At 41.5% G+C, this 24,675-nt stretch overlaps 1 protein-coding gene across 2 annotated transcripts in view; it reads right to left on the bottom strand.

The window, feature by feature from the left end:
• GLP1R (glucagon like peptide 1 receptor) overlaps window positions 1-24,045 on the bottom strand; it is an 88,730-nt gene extending 64,685 nt beyond the window's left edge. For both annotated transcript variants that reach the window (XM_027681877.1, XM_027681875.1), the window contains exon 1: window positions 23,944-24,045. In XM_027681877.1, coding sequence (XP_027537678.1) covers window positions 23,944-24,015 — 72 coding nt within the window. In that variant the 5' untranslated portion in view covers window positions 24,016-24,045. The remainder of the gene's footprint in view (window positions 1-23,943) is intronic.
• Between the last annotated feature and the right edge of the window lie 630 nt (window positions 24,046-24,675).

Genomic DNA, 24,675 nt, shown 5'->3' with positions numbered 1-24,675 from the left:
CCTTTTCCAGAAATCATAAAATAAGATCATACTTTAGGACATCTGACATTCCCCCGATTTCTGTATTTATCAAATTCTCTTCCCATATTATGCTGCCCAGTATTGAGTTTAATGTAGTTATCTGACATTACACAGCACTAAGTGACCCTCTGAGGTAAAGTCATTTATTCTTGGTCCCTTCTGTAGGGCTGTTTGACTGATCAGATGATATAATACTAATTTTGCTTCCCAAGTAATATTTTACAAGATACTTACTTCATCAGCAGTTGGATCACTCTGCACAAATTCCTCACCCTTCATGAAAAACAAACGGGATCAAAACAACTTTTCTTTCAGAGGGAAGGCTATTGCCAGCTTCTAGGAGCTTCTCCTGTAAATGCTTCTGCTCCTTGGTTACTAATGAACCAATGGCTTCAGTAGCTCAAGAGCACCAGAAAAAGAAACCTTTCAGTGTCCTTCCTGATAGTGAAACAGCAACAAATGAGCTCTCTCAAAAGTAGCTACCAGATTCAGGGAGAAACTCCCTGATGCCACCTGCCAGCTGTTCTTTCTCTTAGGCTGCAGCAGCTTAGTACTTTACAATAAATCCTTCAAGATAAACAAAAAGTCTCAGGACTTTGATAAAGGCAAATCTTGAGAACAGTGTTCCATCAGCTGCCAATGCATGGATACCCTTCTATTCTGCAACTGCTTCAAGTTTCATGATATCAACCTTCTGAAATCAAAGCTGCAAGAGCAAGCTCTCAGACACCTACATTTGATCAATGCACAGAAGAGACATTCCTCTCCCTCACTCATCAGAGCCTCTCAGCCCAGGCTGATGGCAGACTTCCAGTACTGAACAGTAACATAGGGCTTTCAATAACTTCCCAAAACACACAATATTCCCCCCGTTGCAGTTCATCCTCTGCCTGAGCAGCTTCAAAACAGTATTTCAGATAATTTAGAGAGCATCCTGAAAGAACAAACACCACTCCTGTCAAAGACAAAGAGTACGTATAAAAATACCTGGGTGGAGGTTTTAGCTTGATTTCTTTCTTCTTGATTATTTTTCTTTTGGTGGTGTTTGCTGCTGTTGTTCTTTCTGTTTGTTTTAAACCAGAGGCCGAATGTCAGCATTCCTCTCTCTCTCAGCTGAAAATAACCACTGGACCACATGGTCCATCATCCTGGCCTGCCTGCCCTCATGCATTTTTCTTTCTCTTCTACACACCTGCACAGCTTCAAAAGGAAGATTTGGCTGGGCTCAGTCCCATGGCAGCCTATAATAGCACAGGGCACTTATCACCACCACCACCCCTCCCCCACTCTTAAAACCTGTTCTTTCTGGATTGAGGACAAGAGAATAGGCATATGCATCTCCTAAAGGTTTGAAAATGCAGAATGTTTCTGTCCAGTCTCAGATAAGGCATTTTAAAGAACAAATTCAAAACTGATTTAAGGCACATTCCTGTTTCTCAGTACTTCTGCGCAGGCAGCTCCACTTCAGCTGACTTACTGCTTCAAAAATCATTCCAAATATGTAAACTGTCTGAGCAGGCAGCAGAATTCAGCTGTGACCACAAGGGTTTCCACTCCAGGACTAAACGCTCCAGCTCTGTCCTGGGATCCTTCATTGGTGCTTTGAAAAGAACCAGTTTTCCCAACACTGAAATTTTTGTTTTTACAAGGTGCCTTTCAACAAGAAAAATTTCCTTTGGCCCCTATAATTTTCTGGATCAAGACAAAGTATTCAGCATTCAGAGACAGATATCAAAGCAAGCTTTTTTAAGACATAAATCAACTTGCATGGTATACAGTCCCAAAATAAAGGGAATAAAGTAAAGCCTAATATTTCAGCATGCTACAGAATTTACCATTATCTTTAAGGGACATAAATAAATAAAATCAAACTCCTATAGTCAAGTAAGATAATCTGAAAATGTGGTGCAAACCTGTGGGGTACAAGGTTCTAATGTTTCTGTGTTCAGTGGTGGACAGACCTGGGACAAGAACCTGCAGAGTTTTTCTGTCCCATGAAGGACTCTCCCAGCCCAGAAAGATGTTTCCTCTTTGATGACTGTAGGACTCATGAATCCTTATGCTTACAGTTGAAGCAGATACACATTTAGACTGGCAGCTGCCAGAAAATGTTATTTTCATTACAATGTCTTTCATCTGTTCTGGTAAGTGTTCCTGTCAAGGATGTATTACATGAGTCACTCAAAAATGCCAGAAGAAACTATAAGCAACTACACAGAGGCACAGAAAAAAAAACAAACAGCAAAATTCAAAAGCAACTATAACTCACAAACTCTTGGAGAGAAGATCAAAATCCAACAATTTTAGCGGGAGACAGAGTGCAGCACTCATGAGAATTATGTTATACAAGGAGATTTTACTATGCATTGCAAATCTAGACAAATACTTTGTGAAGTGCTCTTTAGAAGAGGACTTTATTGATGCAGTCATACAACAAAGCAGGCAAAAGAACAGAATAGCTTAAATGCGTTTTTAGGCAGATAAACAAGGCATAGCTCTAGAAACATTATGGAAGGAACAAAGGCAAAGTTCAGGAACATTGTGGGAACAGGGAAAGCTAAAAAGCTGAAGATGAGAAGAGCACTACACATCTAGCAACAAAATACGGTCTATGCTATTGGAACGGAAACTCAGCGTTTCACTAAAAATGTTGTAATAATATAGAATCATTGAATGGTTTGAGTTGGAAAAGACTTCTAAGAATCATCTAGTTCTAATACCACTGCTGTGGGCAGAGACATCTTTTACATAGATCAGGTTGCTCACAGCCCCATCTAACCCGGCTTTGAACACTTCTGGGGATGGACATCCGCAACTACTCTGAGCAACCTCAGTAGCTCACCACTGCCATACTAATTCTCATACCAAATAGTTTCTTCCTTCTATCTAATATAATTCTGCCCTCCTTAAGTTTAAAACCATTACCCCTTGTCCTACTACACTACAAGGCCTGGTAAAAAGTCTCTCTCCACCTTTCTTATGTCTCCTTTAATTACTGAAAGGCCACAATAAGGTGTCTCCAGAGCTTTCTCTCCTCTAGGCTGAACTGCATCTGAGTGCTCTCAGCCTTTTTTTGCAGGAGAGGTCATCCAGCTCTCAGGTCACTTTCACAGCGCTCTTCCAGACTCAGCCTAACAGGTCCGTTTCTTCCTTGTACTGTGGGCCCCAGAGCTGGATGGCGGGATATCATGAGAACAGAGTAGGGGGCAGAATCACCTCCCTCAACCTGCTGGCCATTCTGCCTTTAATGCAGCCCAGGATATGGTTGGTTTCTGGGCTGCAAGTGCACATTGTCAGCTCATATCCAGTCTTCCATCCACCAGAATCTTTAAGTCCTTATCTGCAAGGTTGCTCCTGATCTATTCTCCACCCAGCCCGTACTGACACTGATGATTCCCCTGTGATTCAGGTGTCAGACCTTGCACTCAACTCCGTTGTACTTCATGAAGTTCACACAGGTTCACTTCTCAAGCCTGTTGAGGTTCCTCTGGGTGGCACTCCTTCCCTCCACTGAATCAACTGTACCACTCAGCTTAGCATCACCTGCAAACTTGCAAGGGTTCGCCAAGGGTGCATTCAATCCCACTGTCTATGTCTATTAATAAAGATATTTAAGAGTACTGGTTCCAGTACAGACCCATGGGACATTGTAATCATGTACTATCAAATGGAGTAGAGGAGCAGTGAGGGATATATAGGGCTGAAAAAGCAAAGGAGATTTAGGGTGGAATTCAGATGACTAATCACAGGTACCTACACTTCCCCTCAGCACAGACAAATTCTGTGTTTTGTCACAGCTACAGAGAGGTGAAGGATTCCCCTAGATCCGGCATCATACCCGTTGGTCCCATATAGGGTCTTGAATACTGAGAAGTTTTGAGCAGCGCTAGATGCCTACATTTGGGCAACTGACTTATCATCATCGCTGAGCTGCTGAAGCAAAACAAAGCAAAGAACATCTGTCAAAACTGGACTTCTGGCTCCTCTTGCTGAGGTTTAAAATGCAATTAGTTAAGCTGGTTCTTGAGGACATACTGAGCCAAGCACATTTAAAAGGATCTTTATTTTATGCTTATAACTGACTGGTTTCTCTGCACCAGCCGGCAATTGTCCAGTCCCAGAGCTGGCTGGGCAGAGAGGCAGACTGAGCCGGCAGTTCCACAGAGCCATGGAATTGCAACATTCAAGTTTCCAAGTAAAAAAAAAATTTTTCACAAAAAAATCCAAAAGTAATCTTCACCACAACCTCAGGGACTGAATGAGCAACACTTCATTGTAAATAACCTGTATTTTCACTAGGCAGGAAAAACTCTAAATCTTTTCACTTTCCATACCAAAACAACCCAAGGGAGTTAAGCTCCCCCAACTTTTGAAATTACTATTTAACAGTCATTCTTCTTAAAGAGCTGTGGTGCAAGGTGTAGAGAGCCCACAAATCCTGTAGCAACTTAACCAGTTTGTTACTCCATCACTGCAATCCCTGCAATAAGCTTAACAACAAGAAAAAAACAAACAATAAATCACACACATTAACCTTCACAAACCTTGAATTCACATTTACACTTTAATTTGTAAACAAACTTAGTTCTCCAGTTAAAAAATTTATTTCATAGGAAAGCAATCACCACAAAGCTATTTAAAAAAAACACCATCACACAAACCCCAAAACTTCAGTATACAATTTCATGGGTTCTGCATACCCCAAAACTTCAGTATACAATTTCATGGGTTCTGCATCTACTATTAGAGATTGCTAGGGAAGAATGCAATCAAATCTGTACTGCTTTTGCAGTTCTAGTTGAAGGCAGTAGCTTATTTTGGTTTTAGGGACCCCTGGTGGTCTAGTGGTTAGGATGCGGCGCTCTCACCGCCGCGGCCCGGGTTTGATTCCCGGTCAGGGATACTCCCCTGGGCAGATGGAGCTCGTCAGCCCTGTGAGGCCATCCATCTATGAGAAGGTCACTCTAAACAAACCTACGTCCTGAGGACCTCACTGCCATTGTCCAAGCTCGCTTGGCCCCGGCAGATGAACCTTAGGATTAAAGGGTGGGCTCAGTTCAGCACATGCTGTGTCTCACCTAAAAAAAATCCATTGCGCAGGCTTGAAAGGTAAAAGACCTTTCCCAAAATCTTCGTTAGCGAAGACTGGCCATATGTTTTGGTTTTAACAAATGCAAATTAACTCCCTCAGCAGCTCAAGGTCCACTGTCTCGCTATCTGCCATATTGCCTTGTCCCTGCCAAGGCAGTTATATGTAGCACCTTCGCAAACTGCCAGTGTTTCCATCAATAGTTACAACACATTTGAGAACAGAGCATACAAGAGAAGTTCTGCCAGCAAAGCTCATTCTCCAGACATCATCTGTTTGCCTTCCAAATCCTAAATAAAAGGCAATGCAGAGGTACACCTTTGCATTACAGAATGACAGGACAGAACCTCTAAAACAATATCCTTGCAGTATCATATCGTATATAGCAGAGTTCACATTTACGTGGTCGGATGCAGTGTGGTGTTTTACAGCCTGCATATAATCTTATACTTTCCAGCATTCAACCCAGAAGCCTGCCAAGTGTTATATTCCAAGGGCTTGATTTGTCAAAACCAAGACAGGAGCAATGTTGCATAAAGACTACAGTCTTAACTCAGTCCAACATGGAGAAACATTTAAATTAACAAAAAAATGTAGTAAGACAAATGAAAATGGTGTATCACAATGCTACCTAGGGACTGCAGTCTGATCATGGGAAACACCAAAGTAACACAGGTTGACAAACAAGGACAAAATCAGCATGCCTGAAGTTAAACTTACATTGAATGACCATATTATTCTATCCAAAGTTTGGGGAGAAGATCTTGCAGTCTCTTGACATCAAAATCAGAGGGCACAAGTTAGAAGAAAAAAATCTGGCACCACAATCAGTAGCAGCATCCTCAGAGCTGTGTTCTCAGGCAGAGTGGGCCAGATGACATTACCACCTCCAGAGGCTACCCAAACATGGAACTTGTATTCCCACCATCATCCCACTGCCCATGTCCTTCCTGTCCTTTTCCTTCTTTAAAACAGAAGAGTTAGCTCCCTGGTGGTTTTTTTTTTTGTTGTTTGGTTTTGGGGGTTTTTGTTTGTTTGTTTTTTGGCTATGCTTCTGAAAGCCTCTCAGCAGAAAGGTTCTTTAAAGCATCATCTTAACTTGACAACAACCTGCTGTATTCGTGAGGTCTTGGTAGCTAAGGCTGCATGATCATCTTTACCCAGAAGTGATGGCACAAGAGTCAACAGCAGATATGAATGCACTACAGTGTTTGCTTTCACTTCTGCACAGTTCTACATTAGCTTTTATTTGCAGAGGCCAAATCAGCTTTCTTGAAGGCAGAAATAAAACAGCTCAAAACTGAAACCTAAATTTTCTGATTTCTCATTTTCTGAGGACAGTCATCACCATCTTCTACAATATTTAAAATTACAATCAAGCAGAAGTCATTTAGTTGCTGGATACACAAATGAAAGCCATTAAAACTAGAAGCTTTCATTAATACATTAATTGCCATTAGCTTTTTATTCTTTTGTGTTTTGGGTTTTTTTGTTTGGTTGGTTTTGGTATCTGTAAAATAGGGCTGAAGCTTTCAGAGCTTTCAATTGGAATGAGCAGGCTGAAGACTTTGAAATCAAGGAATTCCAAACAAGTCTTAGCTCCTCGGTGTTTCACTCTGCTACCACCTTTGACTCAAATTATTTGGAAGGTAAATAACACTGTCCCCTCCTCCACCTTTACACTTGTAAAAGTACTTGACAAACTCATCCAGCATAGATTTACTTTTCAGTTTTCCTGCAATCCTTCTCAGGCAGAGAAGCTGACTACGGACATAGAGGCAAGTCAAGTTGAATCACAGACTTCGCTTACTCTAGGATTGCAAAGCAACTTACGAACCACACTATCACTACAAGAATCAGATCAGTTTTTTCTTCAAGTCTGAATTAATCTACTCCAATGCCTCTTTCAAGAAGATGGCCATAGTTCCTACATTTCAGAAACACAGTAGAGTGAAAATATGAGATGCCAAGTGTGACAGCAAGCAAATGGATGACCAAAACCATACAGACCCTGGGAGTTTTCTGTCTTCTAGTTCCCCAAAGAGATGATGATAGTTAGTACACAACACCAGCATGTGTAGATCAGACAGTAGTAAAATTAAAAATCCTTCTGTATGCTTAATCCTGAGACCTTGTTTTAGTATACCATTTCCTCGAGCTTAGAGATTTTGTAGTGTAAGAGTTTTAATAAAAAACAATCCTCAAACATTTCTTTCTGTAGTCAATATTGGGCCATTTTATCAGACATTCTACACTGCAAGTCTCTCAAACACACAAACTAGTAATTTTCCCCAATTCTCTCTCCAAGTATTTTAATTAGGTAAGAAATAAAATGAGTGAGCAACCTCCAACCCATTTCAGGATCATGTTCACAGCAGCTCACTGTTCTCCCCATACCTCTACATTCTTACTTCTGCTGCATTAACCTTGCATACATAATATTCAGATACTTGGTCCCTCTTGTGCCCACAGATCCTGGCACTGACTGCACAAGTTGAATCAGTAACAAAGGATCTATGCATTAATTCTGCAAGGTAATCCCACATGCTACCATGCTTCTGTCCCCAAATAGTAGCACAAGAGAGGAACTCAAATGCAAGATTTAACTTCTACTTTTCCAAAAGTTTATCCCTACCCCATCCTCAGGCCACTTCTAGCAGACTTTGATCTTCATCACTGGAAACTCACAACATTTTCCACTATGTGGGAAATCTGTTTATTTTCTTCATTCAGAATCCTTACCAGCTCCAGGACTGGATCTTACTTCTTTACTTCAGTCAGGTAGCACAGCCTTCAGCCCTGCAGGTCTGCTATGGCAACAGCCAGTCTGAAAGACAGTCATAACTCTCCACAGAAATCAGCCTGCCTCCTCCTCAGCCCTTCTTTCCTTTCCATACTCTCACAGAGGTATATGTAGCTAAAGAGGTTTGTGGTTTAAGCTACAGAATTGAAATGTGATTGTGTTGATGTTAAAGCTGAGGGGACTTCCACTTTTCCCCGCTCTTCCTTGGTGGCACCTTCAAAAGAAAGGGGAAACTGAGCAAGAGGAAGATTGCTGTTAAGGCAACAAGTACACTGGTTTTCAGAAAGCAAGATATAGGATAAAGCCTAAGGGAGAAAGAACTTCATAAGACAAGCAAAGAAAAACATGCAGAGAACTTGAAGTAAGCTGCCTAGGCTGGATAAATGGAAACATGGAAGAGAGAGCTGCCTCTCCAGTCAAGTCCCTAAATTATTCATTTTGAGGAAGGTCAAGTTGTGCACAAAGCTTCTCCTCCCTCAGCTCCAATTTTAAAAGCACTGAAGGAAGCAGTGACCATGCAGTAATAAAGCCGAGAATGGATAGGTCACTTAAAGGAATTAAACTCATTCCATGTTAGTAGTTTCACAGCTACATATTTCCCTTTCTGACATTTACTTTAAATCAAGCAGCACTTGTAGGAACAGAATAGATTCACAGAGAAGATGCTAGAGAAAAAACACAGGAATTTAAGTAGCAGAGGCTTGACATGTTGCCTTTTTAGAGGAAAAATCTGCTCTCTGAGCTAACCTGCTCTGCAAAGGACTTATGTTTTACATCTTAGTTCATCTTTAAGATGTACTTCTGGAGTATTGAGTCATCTTACAGCATAACTACTTGTATTTAAAGTAGCATAAACCAGCACTACTGTTGAAAGCAGTGTTTTCTCTGTCCCCAGAGAAAGGTGATTTTTCTCCCCCACACCTCACTCCCCTCTTCTCCTTATGCCACCATAAGCACTCATAACATCAACACTGTAAGCAACACAACCAAACTCTCCAAGGAAAAATTAAAGAGGAAAAAAAATGTTTGAGAGAATAAGTTACTGTGAAGAAGAGACAAATGCAGCACAGATCACAGCAAGGCATAAGAATAATCTTAATTATCCACCACATTAGAAGTAAGAGGAGCCTGAAGTAAAGTCCTCATAGCATTTAAAATGAACTACCTGTATAAAAATGTTAAGCTAGGAGTTCAACGTATTACTCAAAGAAGCAAAGATTTGAGGACTTTGGCAACTGGAGAAATAGCCTTTACATTTTCCTCATCTATGCTCCCACTATGCAGGTCATGATTTTTCACCTTTTGCAACTATGGTGACCTTGATAACAAACCCATCGATTTCCCCCATAGCGCCTTCTAGAACCTCACAGCAACTGCCCCACCCATCTCACACACGCCAGCTTAACCAGAAGATACCATTTAGAAACAGTTCTAATCTTGACTTGAAGACTCCAAGTGATGGAGAATCCACTGCACCCTTAGGTAAGCTGCTACTGTGGTTGATCACCCTCAGTATTGAATTCTCCACTTATCACTGGTCTGAGTTGAAATTCTCAAGCAAATAACTCTCTTTAAAAGCAACAACTTTGCAAAACATGAAGTATGGCACAATAGTTTTAATTAATAAGATAGAAATAACATAATTATGTTATACTTGACTGAATTTTCCTTAGATAACAGGTTGGTTAATATTTACGAAGTTAGATAATTTTTCAGTTTTTTCACAACACTGTTGGATGAGTATCAGATTAAACACCTAATAGTTACTACCAAAAGCAAACCCAAATGGAATTTTTCATAGATTGCAGGGCTCTAGAGCAGAGTGTTAGCATGGTACTGAACGGTAGCAAAGGAGAGTCCGGGCTCCTCCACCCCACCACCATTATGGCTGAATTGGTTTCCGACAAAGGAGCCAGTTGTCCTTTAGCCCCAGAGCCACAGACTTGTCAGATACTTTAACCTTCACTAGCATTTTTGAAATGGTTGGTTTGTATTTGTTGCCACCAGCTTCCTTACCTTTTTGTTATACATAATTGCGGGAGTTATTTTAGCCAGCACTTCAATTTCTTACAAGAATGGTTTAAGTTATTACAGAAGACAACTACACAGCTGGAGGTACTGGGGACACTATCGGCATCATTATCACCTCAGAGTTACAAATATTTGTGCTTTTATTTGATAATATTTTCTTTTCACGCAATTTTCACTCTTTCAATTTTGCAGCTGAAGATGGTAGCTTACATTATTTTCCTGCTTTTTCAATTAGGAGGAATGAATTGGGTAAACAAGTCAAAATCTGTAGATGAAATTCTGCAGTATCAGGGCTGTGGATCACATCTGCTTCTAGAGATTGGTAAAAGCTTTCATGCCTGACTACCTTGCCAAAAAAAGTAAGTCTGTTCCTCACAGCTACCAAAAGTAGCACACTGTTATACTACAGACAACAGTCCCTCTTCTGCCTCAAGTCTTTTTTTCTTTTTCAGTGTAGATTTTGAGGGCAGAAAGTTCACTGAAACATTTAGGTTTAAAATAGGTAAATAAGCCACTGTATGTGAAATTTCTGCTCAAACATTACCCCAGTCACACACACATGTGCATACACACTCCCCTCTCACATCCTTCCAAAGCACACAGAAAATAATCATTACATGTCCCATTGCCTTTTTCCTCTCTTATTGTCTTCTTCTCTCCCTCTTACAGAGTGCATGTGGAGTCAAGAAGATATGACTCAAAGCACAGGAGCTTCAGAGGATTCACAGTATAAAACAATAATAGCCTCTATTCACTTTCTGACTTCAATTACTGAATCCTGCCCACATTTCTCAGCTGTTTTATCCACCTTTCTTACACATACACCCACATATAATACTCAAAATTATATTTACATTATATCTTGCAGAACGCAGCAAACGTCAATCCAAGATTAATATCTCCAAAGCTGTTGAGATGCTCTTGCACTTTAGTTAGGAGAGCACATTTTAAAAGAAACTCACTACACAGCTTCTCTCTCCACATCTTATTACACTTTCACCTAGCTCTCAACAGGCTGAAAGCAATCATCAATACTCCATAAAAATAATAACAAAAAAGATAAAATAAAAACTAAACCACAAAATAAACCAAGTTATTCTTCATCACTAAGTAAAAAATCACAAATTTTAAAACCATATGAAGGACTAGTTAGGAGATCAGACAGACCTTTAGGATTGACATGGTACATAAACACCACAGAATATGCTGCAATTAAGATTTTACCAAGTGAGCAAAATATTCTTATTACCCACGTAGAATTAAACGCACTAAGTGGAAAAGAAAGGAAAGGTCAATTCTGATCATATTCTTAAAGCCCATAGCCAAAACCAGGCTAGAAATGGCAGGTAAATGAAAAACCCTGTGTTCCAACAACTTGCAGGAACAGCTTCTGTTCAGGTCACGGTAAGATGCATCCTCCTCCTTTACGGCAACCAAAATTTATTTAGATTCAGTGAGTAAGTGTTTGTGCATGCAAATCTTCCACAAAATCCTTTATTGAACAGTCTCCAACTATTAAAATGAGCAAGTCACAAATTCATTAAGTTACATCCTTTACAATTCCTGTCTCCAAAATGAAGGCTCATTTAGCTACACAGTGTTTAAAAACGAAGGGGGGAAATAGAAAAAAAGACATTTTTATCAGCTTTTCAAAAGAAAAAAAAAATACAAATGGTCATCACTACAACTTCATGAGACTCCAGCTGAGCCCAGAATCTCTCTAGGCTGATCACTATATAAACAAGTGTTGGGCTTTTTCTTTTTTTGGGGGGGTGGGGAGGAATAAAAATCCTAAAAGTCTTGGTCTTAACTGGAGTTGTTCAGAAGCGTCCACTTCATGGAATTCAAGGGAGGAAACAACACAACCAAAAAAGGCAGTAACTCACTACATGGAGGACAGGAAGACAACACTGGCCAGAGCTGGGACATGCTCCCTGGAGAAGCCCATTAGACGAGCAGCTTGGGCAACCGTACAAACATACAGCAGACAGGACAGCTCGTCTGCTTTGTTTCTACCACAACTTTTAATGGAAAGGACACTAACCCACAGAACATCTCTCTTGTCAGATTACTTGGACCAGAAATAGTCAAAAACTTAAGAAGGCGCCAGGGTGGAGGAAGAGACAGATGAGAGGGAAAAGAAGGTTAAAGAGAAAATGATTTAGTCAAAACCAAAGTAAGCTGACACTTTCCATTCCCTACTGTTCAAATAGTTTCTTTTCCAGTTTGGATCATAAAACTAAATAAAAGATAAGCATTGCAAAATAAGCGCAAAGGAGTTAGATCACAAAGGTAGTGGAAGTTGAACATTTCCACGTCTGCTGCTTGTCATCCTGTACTTGACAGTGTTCCAAGCTTGCTACAAATTTGCTATGAAACTATCTTCTTCTTTCCCAATGACATAGTCTGCTGTCCATGCTGTCTTTCACAAAATACTTTTCTTCTGTGATGATCACAGCTGTCCATTGAGCAGGATACAGATACTTTGAGCAACGTAATAAATCTGTTTTTTACCAGAATTTGATTTTGCTCCAAATATTTCCAGCATGACAAAACTAGGCGAAAGAGGGAAGAACAGTTATAAATTAAAAACAAACCAAAAAACTCCAGAGACCATAAAGCAGCATCAAAATAAAGATCAGCATCTCAGATGTAATTTGGGGACAAAATAAAGTATTTGGAATTCAGGATTTTTAAGCAAGTTCTTTCTAGCACACTAACTGGAAATTCAGTTTCTCCTTGATCAGTCAGTAAAGGCTCTCTCTCCTTCCCCTTCTTTAAGTACAGGCATATTCATGAATTACTTGAGCGTGTGAATTTTCTTTAAACCTTTACTTAAGCATTATGTCAAGCAGCTCAGATTGAATGGCAAAGCCAAGATCAAAGAAGACTGTAAGTCTTTTGGTTGAAGAAAAACTGTTGAGTATTTTCAAAGAAAACAGGAGACACCACCCAGCAATGATTAAAGCCAGGCTGTGAAACAAGCTGCTGAACCTGAGAACTCTACATGTAAGGGGCAATACAAAAGACAGATATGAAGGAAACTAATCATTGAAAGCTTGAGCAAGTAAGAAGTTAAACTCATGAACTATAGATGATGTTTACATTAGCTTCATTCTCCCAATATTACAGCCTATAAGTTCCCTAAATAGGATGTGTAGCACCAACAATGAAGACGTCTACTGTGCAGCTCTAGCCCCTCCTCCCCCGGCAATCAATTATACAGGAACTGAGAACATTTTCAGACAAACAGTCCTTCAACCCCAGCTCAATATAAAAAGCAATTCATACTCCACTTTCATACTTATATACTACTTTCTTTAGTTATTAGGTATTTCCAAGGCACACAGACTTGGTGAATTAAGTGCACACAGAAAAAAGCACTACCAGTCCTTCCCCATAATAGGTATTTGGAAGGGGTCTTTTTACTCAATGGATTATAGCAACATGCACATGTGGTCATCCTAACTTATTATTAAAAGCAAGAGTGACAACAGCTCCTACTTTCTATGCAAAATGGAGGATAACACAGTAAACCTTTTCCATATTCAAAAATTAAAACATAAACCCATAGGAATGTTACTCACCTGACTCAATCTCCCCAAAATGAAGAGAATAATATATTAAAAGTCTGCAACTTTAAATATTTCCGTGTCAGACAGTCAAAGAAAAAAGCAAACACTCCCCCTAAGCCCAAACCTGGACATTTTTCGTCATCTATCAGCCACAAGATGTTCCACCAGACTTGCATAGAGGCCACGGAGACACATTTCAACACAGATCTTGAGACACCTCTGTTTCTTTTCTCACCTGACTATTCCATTTGCTATTTCTGGAAGAAAGCCTTTGTCTGCAAGTGCAGGCACCATATAAGCTAAAATAAAAATTCTAACAAAGAACAACAGCTTTTGAGTGAGCCACAAGTTACAGTTTGGCCAGATTCCACACCACCAACAGCCATTGTCTTGGATGGCACATCTCCCTTGACTGCTCAGACTAACCACGACTACTACAGCAACAAGATAGACATCTAGTTATCCACCTTCTCTTTTTTCCTGTGTAAAGAAGTCAGAGCCCCAGCCTCAAAGAGGGCCCTAATTGCTTTCTGTAGCTGAAAGCACGTGCTTCCCACCCACCCAGCCACAGAAATTACAGTTTTCTGTTGAAAACAAGAAACATTTTATCCTGAACAGGTTTTGAAAGAATTTCCCCACAATACACCATACAAACCCCTCAAAACAAACCAGCAATGACAAAAAAACCCAAGCCTCTTGCTATCTTCCTTCTAGGAAAGGAAAAAGCATCCTGGAAGATCATCATAAAGATCCAAAGAAGAGAATGCTGTTCACATTTGACACCCTTTTGCTAAAACCAAGCAGAAGTAATCAAAGCTGCACTAACTCAAGGCTTCTTTTACAGAAAATTAACAGTCTGCAACTGTAACAGCTTCCTCTAGAATTATATGTAGGGGAAGAGATTATTTGCCCATTTCCCTACTCACAATGTTTAATTGCTGGTGTGATCATGTAAAGGCCTATTTGAGTCCAATCAGCTGATTATAAGTCTACTGTATGGAGATTTATTAGACCTTTACACCTCGAAAAAAGCTTTGATTGGTGAAATACCACATGCAAATTCAGTTTATAGTTAATTAAGAAAGATGAACAGTGGCAGAGGGCAAAAGAAGGCAGGAGTGAGGAGCAAGATGAAAGCTTCCTTCAACCATTAGAGGATGTCCCAACACTTATTTACTCTAAGAAGCAAGTAGCAAAACAGATTCGGAAGTACACGAGTAAATAACTAGGAGGCTCTGCTTGAGCAAGAAGGTTGGACCAGATTACCTCCAGAGGTTCCTTCCAACCTCAGCCATTCTGTGGTTCCAGCCCTGAGATACCAATATTATTTAAACATAAAAAAGGGGGGGGGGGGGGAAATGCAGCTTTCAACTCCAGCTTTGTTTCCTGCAGCAAGGCCAATAAGTTAAGAGTTCAAACTATTAAACCGGCATTCCTTTATCATTACATCTCATTAGTAATAAAATCAGTTTTATTCTACAAAGCTTTAATAGCCTCATTCATTACCACCAGGTGTCTTAATCCCCAAAGAGCAATGAACAAATACAGAGCATACTGAATAGTTATAGAATAATTATTCTAAAGGTATCTTCTAATGCAAGTTTATCCTTTAACTAACTAAGTTAGTTAAAAGATAAAATTGCTGCCCCTTGGATGCCCGTAGAGAGCAAAGCTGAGTGCAACTGAATGCAGGTTTTTGAAGTTTCCAGTGTCAACTTTTAGCTCAATTCAACTAATAAACAGAATTGCCAAGATGGAGACTTAAAGCACATCTATCACAACAATAAATGTGTTGGAACTTAGTTTTCTGAAATACCGTTTGAACAGGATATTTGTCACCATCTTTATATCTGAAACCCATCTGTGCCATCTCTGTGATGCTCCGTGTTTCCTTTAGAGAAAGGAACATATTAATATATAAACATAATAAACACACATATTAAGAATTTAGGGCTTTTTGAAAGATGTCCACTACAAACACATCCTAATTTACTTGATGTGCAATTCATAACTACACAGTGTCACTGTAAACAGAACATAATGTCTTGTCTTTTTTTCCAGAGTGTACTCTGCCTGCAGCGCCACCAAGTTTAAAAGGAGTGGTATCTTTTTGTTATTCTTAGAGTGATGCATTTCAAATGGGACTTGATGAATTTGTCTTCATTAAGAAACAGTAACAGAAAGAGCAGTATATTACAGGGCATCACAGCATCTGACAAAAGCAAAGACCAATTGCTATTTCAAATAATTTAGACTAAATACTACACGCTTAATTTTCCCATTTCAAGGAATAAAAACTAAAAGCTTCATTCATTCTGCATGACTAGCTTTTTACAGCAGAACATTTTTATTTGGCAGGAATGAGACTGAAGAAAGCAGATGCAGATTGACCTAACTGAGTATCATTGATCCAGCGATACACAGCTGTATATCTTATTTGTAACCCAATATCCACAAAACATTTAGAGGTGACTTAGGTGAAAGTGTAGGTGTTTTTACAGGGTCTGGCTCCTTCCAAAACAGCAGTAGCAACTCTAGTGATACTAGGGCATATGAGGCAAGCTGTTACCTTCCTAGATGTTGGGGCTTCCCCCCCACTTTTCACATACTGAGAGAGAGGGAAAAATTCAAGCACTGATCCTCTTTGAAAGGCACAAAATTTGGATTTCTATGTACAGAACATCCCAGCACAATGATCAGTCTGTAGAGAAGTCACAGCCAGCCATAAAGGCAACAGGTTTCTGTACTTTGCAAACTTGACAGGTACTTTGCTCTGACACTCTATTCTAGCTTTCAAGGTGCTCACTCAGTCTGAACAACACAAAGGTCATACTGGGATGAGTAAATTAGTAATTTCATAAAGTAGTACTTAAATACAGCATTCTCTAACCTATAAACCAAGACTTTTGAGTTTCCTGGTTTCCCCCTCCAATTACGCATAAAGACATCCGATATTTGTCAATGCTTCTCTACACCCAACCCTTTCTGCATATCAAAATGAATTGCAGCAACTCTTCTGTAGCCTTTGTACAACATTCTAGACATGCCAAAGGAGCAAACAAAGTTATCAATTTCCATCCTGAAGAAAACCTATGAAGAGTCTACTGCATTGCCAGGAGTCTGTGCATATCAGGAAATTAATCTTATGATAGAAGCCTGCAGATATCAGGCAGGTCAGTCTCTCCCAGAAGGCTCACCAGGCAATAATTACTACTTTTTCACACTGCAGCGTAATAGTTACATTAACTCCATACTTCAGAATTTCTTCCAGGCACCTGCAGAAGGAGAAAACTAAACCAGAAACACCATCCAAAGGGAGTAAGTTTTCTGCAATTACTTTATCTGCCATAGTCCAGAGTTAGCCTCTTTTACAGGAGGGGGCAAAAAAAATCTGCTGTGTTGCTGACAACACACACGGCACACTGTGCCTAGGATTTATCTTCCACTCAACAAAAAGCAAAGAAAGAGTCAAATATCATAGAAGGGTGCTAGTCAAAAGTCAAGAGAAAGTTAGTCTAATGACTGCAACCCTTTCCCAGAGATAGGGCTTTAGAGATGAACGGCAGCACAGAATACAAGATTTAGCCACATCCACCAAGGCTCCTGCTAACACAGACATCAAATGTTTTCTTGTATGCATTGTGCATACAAGGCCTTGAATCTAACAACTAGGTTAGAAACAGTCTCCCCATGTAACTCAGCACAAACCCTTCACCCTTTCTTCTCTCCATTAAAAGCTGACTATGTCATCTTGGAAAAAAACTAAAGACTTGGTCGTAAGATCCCTGCAATTGCAGGGACATACCATACCCCCTCACCTACTATCCTTCTAATGACTTATACAGTCACAGGAAACATCAAAGAAAAAAAAAAAGTTCTAGAATGCTTTTGAAGTTCAGTTCTGTTTTAGGGTGGTTTTCTGTTGTTTTTTTTTTTTTTTTTAAGGTGGTCACAGGTCTTTACACCCATCAAGGTAATAAGGTATTCCTCTGATTTATTTGCTCTAAGAGGTTCTTAGAGGACTGGATCCCCCTTGCTGCAGTTGACAAGTCACCCACTTGTCATCTGTACTTTATATTCCCCAATCGCACTCTATATTGTCATGCAGTCCAATTACACTCATTACACTCAGGGCTCTTTCAGATGTCAAGAAAGACTGAGTTGATAAAAGACACGAGACATTCAACATTTGACTCAGTTTGGTCATATGAAAAACTCTTTGAAACTCAGTTGCAAAAAAGTTGAGCTGCAATGAAACAATTGGAATACGCTTTAAACAAACAAACAAAAATTTCAGTTTTCATAACGAAATAATACATAAGAATGAATTGCATCCAGGAGATGTTGGTCAATACCATGAGCAGTGAGTGCTTTTAACTATGGAGCAGAAAGGGACCTGGGGATCCTGGTCAATGGCAAGTTGAATATGAATCAGCAGTGCCCTGGCAGCCAGGAGGGCCAACCATGTCCTGGGGGGCATCAGGCAAAGCATCGTGAGTTGGTCGAGGGAGGTGATTGTCCCGTTCTGCTCTTCACTAGGGCAGCCTCACCTTAAATATTGTGTGCAGTTTTGGGCACTACAATATAAGAAGGACAATGAGAAAGCACAATGAGAAAGCAGGTTTGTTTTCCTAAACTTCTCCCACAGTGCAGCAGAGAACACATAAGAGCAGCAACAGAGCAATGGAAAGGGCAGCAACAAACAACAGCTAAAACCACACTTCAAGACTAGAATGCAAGTTTCAAAAATTGTTCTGAAGGTAAAGAAGGCACTGGAAGACTAGCAGGGCATGTGCGCAAGCAAGATCAGAACAGGCGAATGCAGATGAGCGCAAGGGACAGATGAGCACAAGACGAAAATACAGTAATTGGAAATGCCAGCATAAAACAATTGAGGAAAAAGATGGCGAGACAGTGAACTAACAATGAAATGCAATCAATTTCAAGAAAAATAGTAGTCAATACCAGACTGCAATAAGGCAGCAATCCATTATCAATCAATTATGGTGAAACAGCAATAAAATGTAGTCAGTAAAATGACCAGCTGAAGGAACTATTCTTTTCCACATGTATAAATTACAATTTCCCCTGCCCAGTTACCATTTTTTGATTGTTCATTCGATTAAATTAAGCCCATGTCTTTTCTATACATAACTGCAGTATTTATAAGGCTATTAAGAAGACATACTTGAACACGCTGTGGGGGCTGCTCACAAGGTTTCATGTAAGCATTTGTGAAAGAGTTGCTTATGTTATCACTGTATCGATTCATTCACAAGCATCATAGGGCAGCGGGAGTTGCTTGTCTCTTTAAGACTAGAAGACCATAAAGATTAAGAGGAAGTCAACTGGTGCAAATCCACTCATTCTCCACAAAGACGTGCCACACTGTACCCCAGAAACACTGGCAGGCTTACTGAAGTCCCAGTAAAACTGCAGGGGGTTCTTTGCATGGATCCATATCCATAGCAGTTAAGAGTACAGTCATCTACTTTCCTCCAGCAGTGGAAGAGGTGGGGTTTCCATTTCTATGCTTACAAACCACAGATTATGATGATGATGCAACTTTGCCTGGAGATTCTCCTCCTGCTTGTGAAGACCAACATGCATTTCATAAACATTCACCCCAAAGGATCACCGCAATGCAGCGATCACAGGCCAGTGTGGCTGAAATTTATAAATACCAGTTTCCAACGCTGAAAAAAAAGAGGCATCAAAGAGCAGTATTCAGCCACCAACAGCAAACTTTCTTCTCCCGTTATAAGTTCTACTTTGCTGCATATAAAACTAGGACATTTGAAGGGGTTACCTTCCATTTGACAAGCTAGAGAACCCTAGCTACTGTTCTCCCTATTCCTCTTCTAATAGGAAGCATTGGATAGAAGCAATAAACTTGGTCTTTTTTTTTTTTTTTTTTGTAGGTAAGTTAGGAAGATTTATTTATTTAAAGGAGTTCCTGTCTGATGTTTTAATTCAGGCTCACAAGAAAATAATATTGTAGAGGTTAAATAAAAGGTCTCTTATCTACTGAGCTGACAACTTTTTTTTCCAGAAACAGAGACATACCTGCAATTGTGTACACTTACTTTTGTTAAGACACAAACTAATAGAACTGATGTACTGCACCAAGGAAACGTCAGCAGGCAGCCTTGGCGGCAGTACCTACACTGGTTTACCACAGAGAAAGAAACACAAAAGCCTTTATTGAAAGAAGCCAAACAAAAACATAACAGCTTTAATTTCTCTACAGCATCACAGAAGGAAACAATCAGTTTTGAAAAGGACTTTTCCAAATTATAAACTAGCGAAGGCCCTGTGATTTCAGAGATAACAGCTCCTCCTGGTGTGTCCTCTCAAGTAACTGGCAATCAATCAATGCAGCAAATTAAAGCCCTGTTTAGTCTGACAGACTAACAGAAACAGGATATGATACAATACCTTTAAAAATCTGTTTGACAGCCAGCAGACAACTGTTTATGCTTTGTATATCAGGCCCAGTTTCACTGAACTTTATCCCAGCTATAGAGCTACAACTTTTGGAGGGCAGGAGTTTTAGTTTTGCAAAGCTCTATCACTTCCATCATGTTGAGAATACAAGTTTTCTTCTCACAGAAGACAGCTACATGCACTTGTACAGCCATGAAACATGTCGTTCCATGCCCAGATGTATCTGCCTACACTTTACCTCAAATACTTTTCTCCAAACTCTTTCAGACTGCTGCCTAGTCTGGGCAGGAGGCAGGATGGTGCATGTGGAGTGGTGCTGGTGCAGTAACAGTGAGAGAATTATGGGTAAGGTGGCAGGATTTAAGAGCTGTTTCACTAACTTAAACTTTCCTGGAAAAGACATCAGAGCTTTAAAACAATGCCAAGGGCCAAGTCATTTTGCTGTGTGAAATACAGTCTATTCCTTTGGCCTGGGCTGGAAGAGACCTTAAAGATGATTTAATTCCAAGCCCTCTGCCATGGGCAGGGATGCCACACACTACACCAGGTTGCTCAGAGCTCCATTCAGTCTGGTTTTGAACATTGCCAGGGATGGGGCATCCACAGCTTCTCTGAGCAACCTGTTCCAGTGCCTCACCACCCTCACATCTCCCTAATATCTAACCTAAACCCACCCTCTTTTGGTTTGGAACCAATCCCCTTGTCCTGTCACTGCATGCTCTTGCCCTAGGCTCCTTAAGCCTGAAATGTCATATGCCATCCCTTGTCCTCCCCAATGTAGTTATGTTTGGGATATTATAACAAGTATCTCCTTTATAGTAAGTATATCCTTTTTAGCTTGTATAACCAGATTTGCTATGTTAGGCCATCTGTCTTTGTAGCAAACACAGTCACTAGCTTTATAAAACTTCCAGAAAACTAGAGTTGTTTCTAAAAAAAAAAAAAAAAAAGTAAAAGCAAACAACAACCCCCTCCACACATATTGTTTTATGAATACATAAAGATTTTAGTCATTTGGGATAGCAATTTAATCTGTATTGAATTACTTAATAGGACAATCATCTAATTTAAGTTTTACACCATACTTATACAGTCATGAATTTAAGTAGCCTACAAATATTAAGTTTTTAAGAATCTGGCCATATTCCTGGGAAAGAAGCCCATTACCTAGAAGCCAGCCAACTATCCTTGAATAATTACTACAGCAAGGTGGCCCAGTGTCAGACCTTGTCTGTTAAGCCTTTCCTCCACTGCTTTCTATACCTCTGCCAGTACATGCTGCTGAGACTGGTTTGACATATTTTGATTTGCAGAGAGCAGGCAACAGCTTTATGCAAGCTTTAGGGAACAGAAAATGAGGAAAGAAAAGGAGTAACTCAGAACTTCCAGCCAACCTAAGTATGAAGGGGTTTGACCCTATTAATCAAGATGTAGTTCAACTCCCCATCTTTGCTTCTGAAAGGAGTCGCTAGCTTCCACATCACTTTTCTATTTGCAACATCCACATACCCTTACACTCTAATTACTGTTGATATTGATGCGAGTGCTCTTCTATTCTCATACCAGAGCACTTCAGAAATAAGAGGTGAGGAGATCAAAAGATGTGTAACCTTTCCACTGAATTCATCTGTTTGTACTTCCATCCAGTTGCCTGTATTAGTCACATTTAGGCTCTGGAACAGAAACATCAGGGTAGTCTGAAGAACAGAACCCCCAGCTAAGAATTGTGGCACAGCTCCTTTCTGCTCTTCACTGACATTTAAACTACTTTCTTCAAGATTATCTTATCAAACCTTTGAGCATAAGTACTACATAGAAAACCAGGATGCAAAATCCAAATCCAGTAGAGAAGTGGATGGTAGGGAACCAGTGGCCAGCTGTATGTCAGCTCTCTCAGCATCAGGGCATCGCTGTTCAAGGCCAAGCAGGTAAAGGACATAGGCTTGTCATTAGTAGTAAAATTCTGCAATGCAGCCATGTGCTACCAGCTCTCAGTCATTTTATTATCCTCAATGCTGTAAGGAAGATCTAGACACTTATTAAGGAATTTCCAGTCACCCTGCATTTAAGATGATGGCATGTAAGCAGCACAAGCTCAGATAAAAACGCTGGACTTAAATTTTTCTTCCTTCTACAAACATTCTCAGCTTACTCTTCTTCCCTTTCTCACTTTTTTGAGGAGTTGATGGGAGAGAGAGGGAAGGCCAAAGTAAAACAGCAGTCACAGCACCAATAAAATACTTCCTCCCCAACTCTGTATCAAATTATTCTACCTTCCTCTCACATCTGTCTTGTGTATTTAAACCAGAAGACCTTGCAACTGACTGTCTTTTAACCAAGATTTTACTACCCACTACTGGGTTTCAGTTTCCCTTAAATATTACCTCTAATGCTATTCTAAATGGAATTAGAACAAAGAAACTGAGTAGCCAAGATCTCGTGCTTTTGTACAGTCAGGATTGAGCAGAGTACTTTGTATAGTTTCTCAGAATACAACAAGCACCACTACTCTGGAGAAGTTGTCAGATAAGACCCTCTAGTGTCAGAAAAGGCTATAAAAGTACACATTTTATTGCATGACTGAAGTCATAGTGTTGAGGGCAGAGAAGACTCTTTCTTCTCACCTGCCCCCAGTTCTGCATCCAGCTAAAGGAGACTCCTTTGCCAGAAAAGGTACTGCACTTTGATTCTCTACCACTGGTATCCCTACCATTAGTTTACTCTGTGGTACAAGTTCAGGTTGCTCAGTGCCTTATCCTGTCAAATACCAAACACCTCCCCAGATGGAGTCTCCCTGGGCCTCTCTGGGCTCCCGTTTCAGTCTGATCATCTTCATGACGAAGAGATTTTCCTGGCTAGAATCTTCTCTCATGCAAATTGTGCCTGTTGCTCCTTTAAGGGCCTGAAGTAGATAGCATGGAAAACAAATCCACCAAAAAAAAGAAACAAAAAACAACCCAGAAGCCAATACATAAGACAACCCTACAGACTTAGATCTAGTTGGGTATTAAACAGATCCTTAGTGCTGTTCTGTGTAAATCTGTAACCTCAAAAACTTTTAGCAACTGAAAAGGAACAACATAGGCAGTACATTTGGTTTATCATCAGCTACACTGTCCTTTCCTTCACCTCTGGAGCCCACAACCTCCACTTCGAGCCTGTCCTTGTTCTCTCTATAGCAGTAGCCTCCTGCTGCCACCTCCAACGCTGTAATCTCCATCCCTCCGAACCAGTCTCTTGTCTCTCTCTGTCCCCAATCCACCAAATCACAGTCAGCTTTCTCCGTTGATCACCCCTTGCTTCATCCCCCCCTCTTACCCATCGCCTCCCCTTGCTCTTCACACAGATTATACTTTGTTTTCCCAGCCTCGCGCTGTGTCACAGCCGACCCTACAATCGCCCGCCACGACCCTGCTCTGGTTTTCCCACGGCACTACATTTGTTTGACAAAACAGACACGCGTGTTATTTCCTGTCGGTAACGGGGGGAGCGTTACCTCGAGGGCAATGCCCTCGCAGCAGCAGCATCTCATCTTCTTTCCTCACTCCGTTCGCTTTAAACCCAATCTCGCCTCCCTCCCATCCCCGATCCCCCGGCGGGGGCGCGCGCGACGGGCGCGGGACCCGCGCAGGGACCCACGCGCGGAGAAATCCCCGCGCTCCAGCGGCCGCTCCTTGTGCCGCAGTTGTTGGCGCGAGCATCCAAAAAGTCACGCGTTTAAACTTCCCACTTCTCTTCGAGGTGCGCCCGGACCCGCGGCCACATGCCGCAGCCCTCCCGCCGCTCCCGCGTTCCGCTCCACGGGGCGGAGCGCAGCCCCCACCCCAGCATCGACGGGGGGCGCGAGATCCCTTTGGGGCTCCGGGCGGGGCAGCGGCGGGGCAGGGGCAGCACCCCCCGGGCAGGGGCAGGGGCAGAGGCTGGGGCCAGGGCGGGCGCCGGCGCAGCCCCCGCCGCTCAGCGCGGCACTCACTCACCCGCCTCGCCGGGAGGGACCTTCCCGCGGCCGCCAGCAGCAGGAGAGCGAAGCCGAGCGGCGAGAAGGGCATGTCCGGGGCGGCCCCCCATGCGCGGGGGCCCGGCGAGGCTCCGCTGCGGGCACGGTGGCGACGGCGGCCGCTTTTGTATCGGCGGCGGAGGCGGGGAGGGGCCGGCCCAGGTACAGCCCGGCCCGGCCCGGCCCGGCGCCGCCCGGCGGGGATGGGGAGCCGCGGCCGCCGCCGCCGTGGGGGGGTCGCTCCGCGGGGCGCGGGCGGGTGTCGGGAGTCGGCAGCGCAAAGGGCTGTTTCGGCGAGGGGAAGGGAAGGGAAAGGAAAGAAAAAAGCCGAGAAAGCGCCTTTGCGACGACGCCATCCCATCCACCTTCGCAACTTCTTATTTTCTTTTATTTGACTCTGAATCTTTTCACGCTTGTGCATCTTGGTGACCTTCATGCTGTTCGTGACGTCCGAGTTTTATTAGGTTTTAATAACAGTAAATGCAATTACCCATTTATAACATGAATTTGCAGAGCTGCACGTCAGATCAGAGCTTGGTTTTTAAGCTGAGGACGGGGCACAGGTCAGTCCTGGCAGAAGTATGATGTGTAAATTTGGAGGATTTAGAATACTTACTTGCCAAGCTCTGCAAGTGCTTTTTGCTAGATTCGTATTATTATTCTTATTTACTCACTTTGCGCTGACTCGTAAAACTAAGCTTCCACTAAATCA

This window comes from Neopelma chrysocephalum, unplaced genomic scaffold, assembly GCF_003984885.1.
Source record: "Neopelma chrysocephalum unplaced genomic scaffold, ASM398488v2 Primary Assembly neopelma1_61b, whole genome shotgun sequence".
Classification (NCBI taxonomy): domain Eukaryota; kingdom Metazoa; phylum Chordata; class Aves; order Passeriformes; family Pipridae; genus Neopelma; species Neopelma chrysocephalum.
Note: the sequence above shows the minus strand (reverse complement) of the source record. Positions and strands in the feature narration are given on the sequence as shown.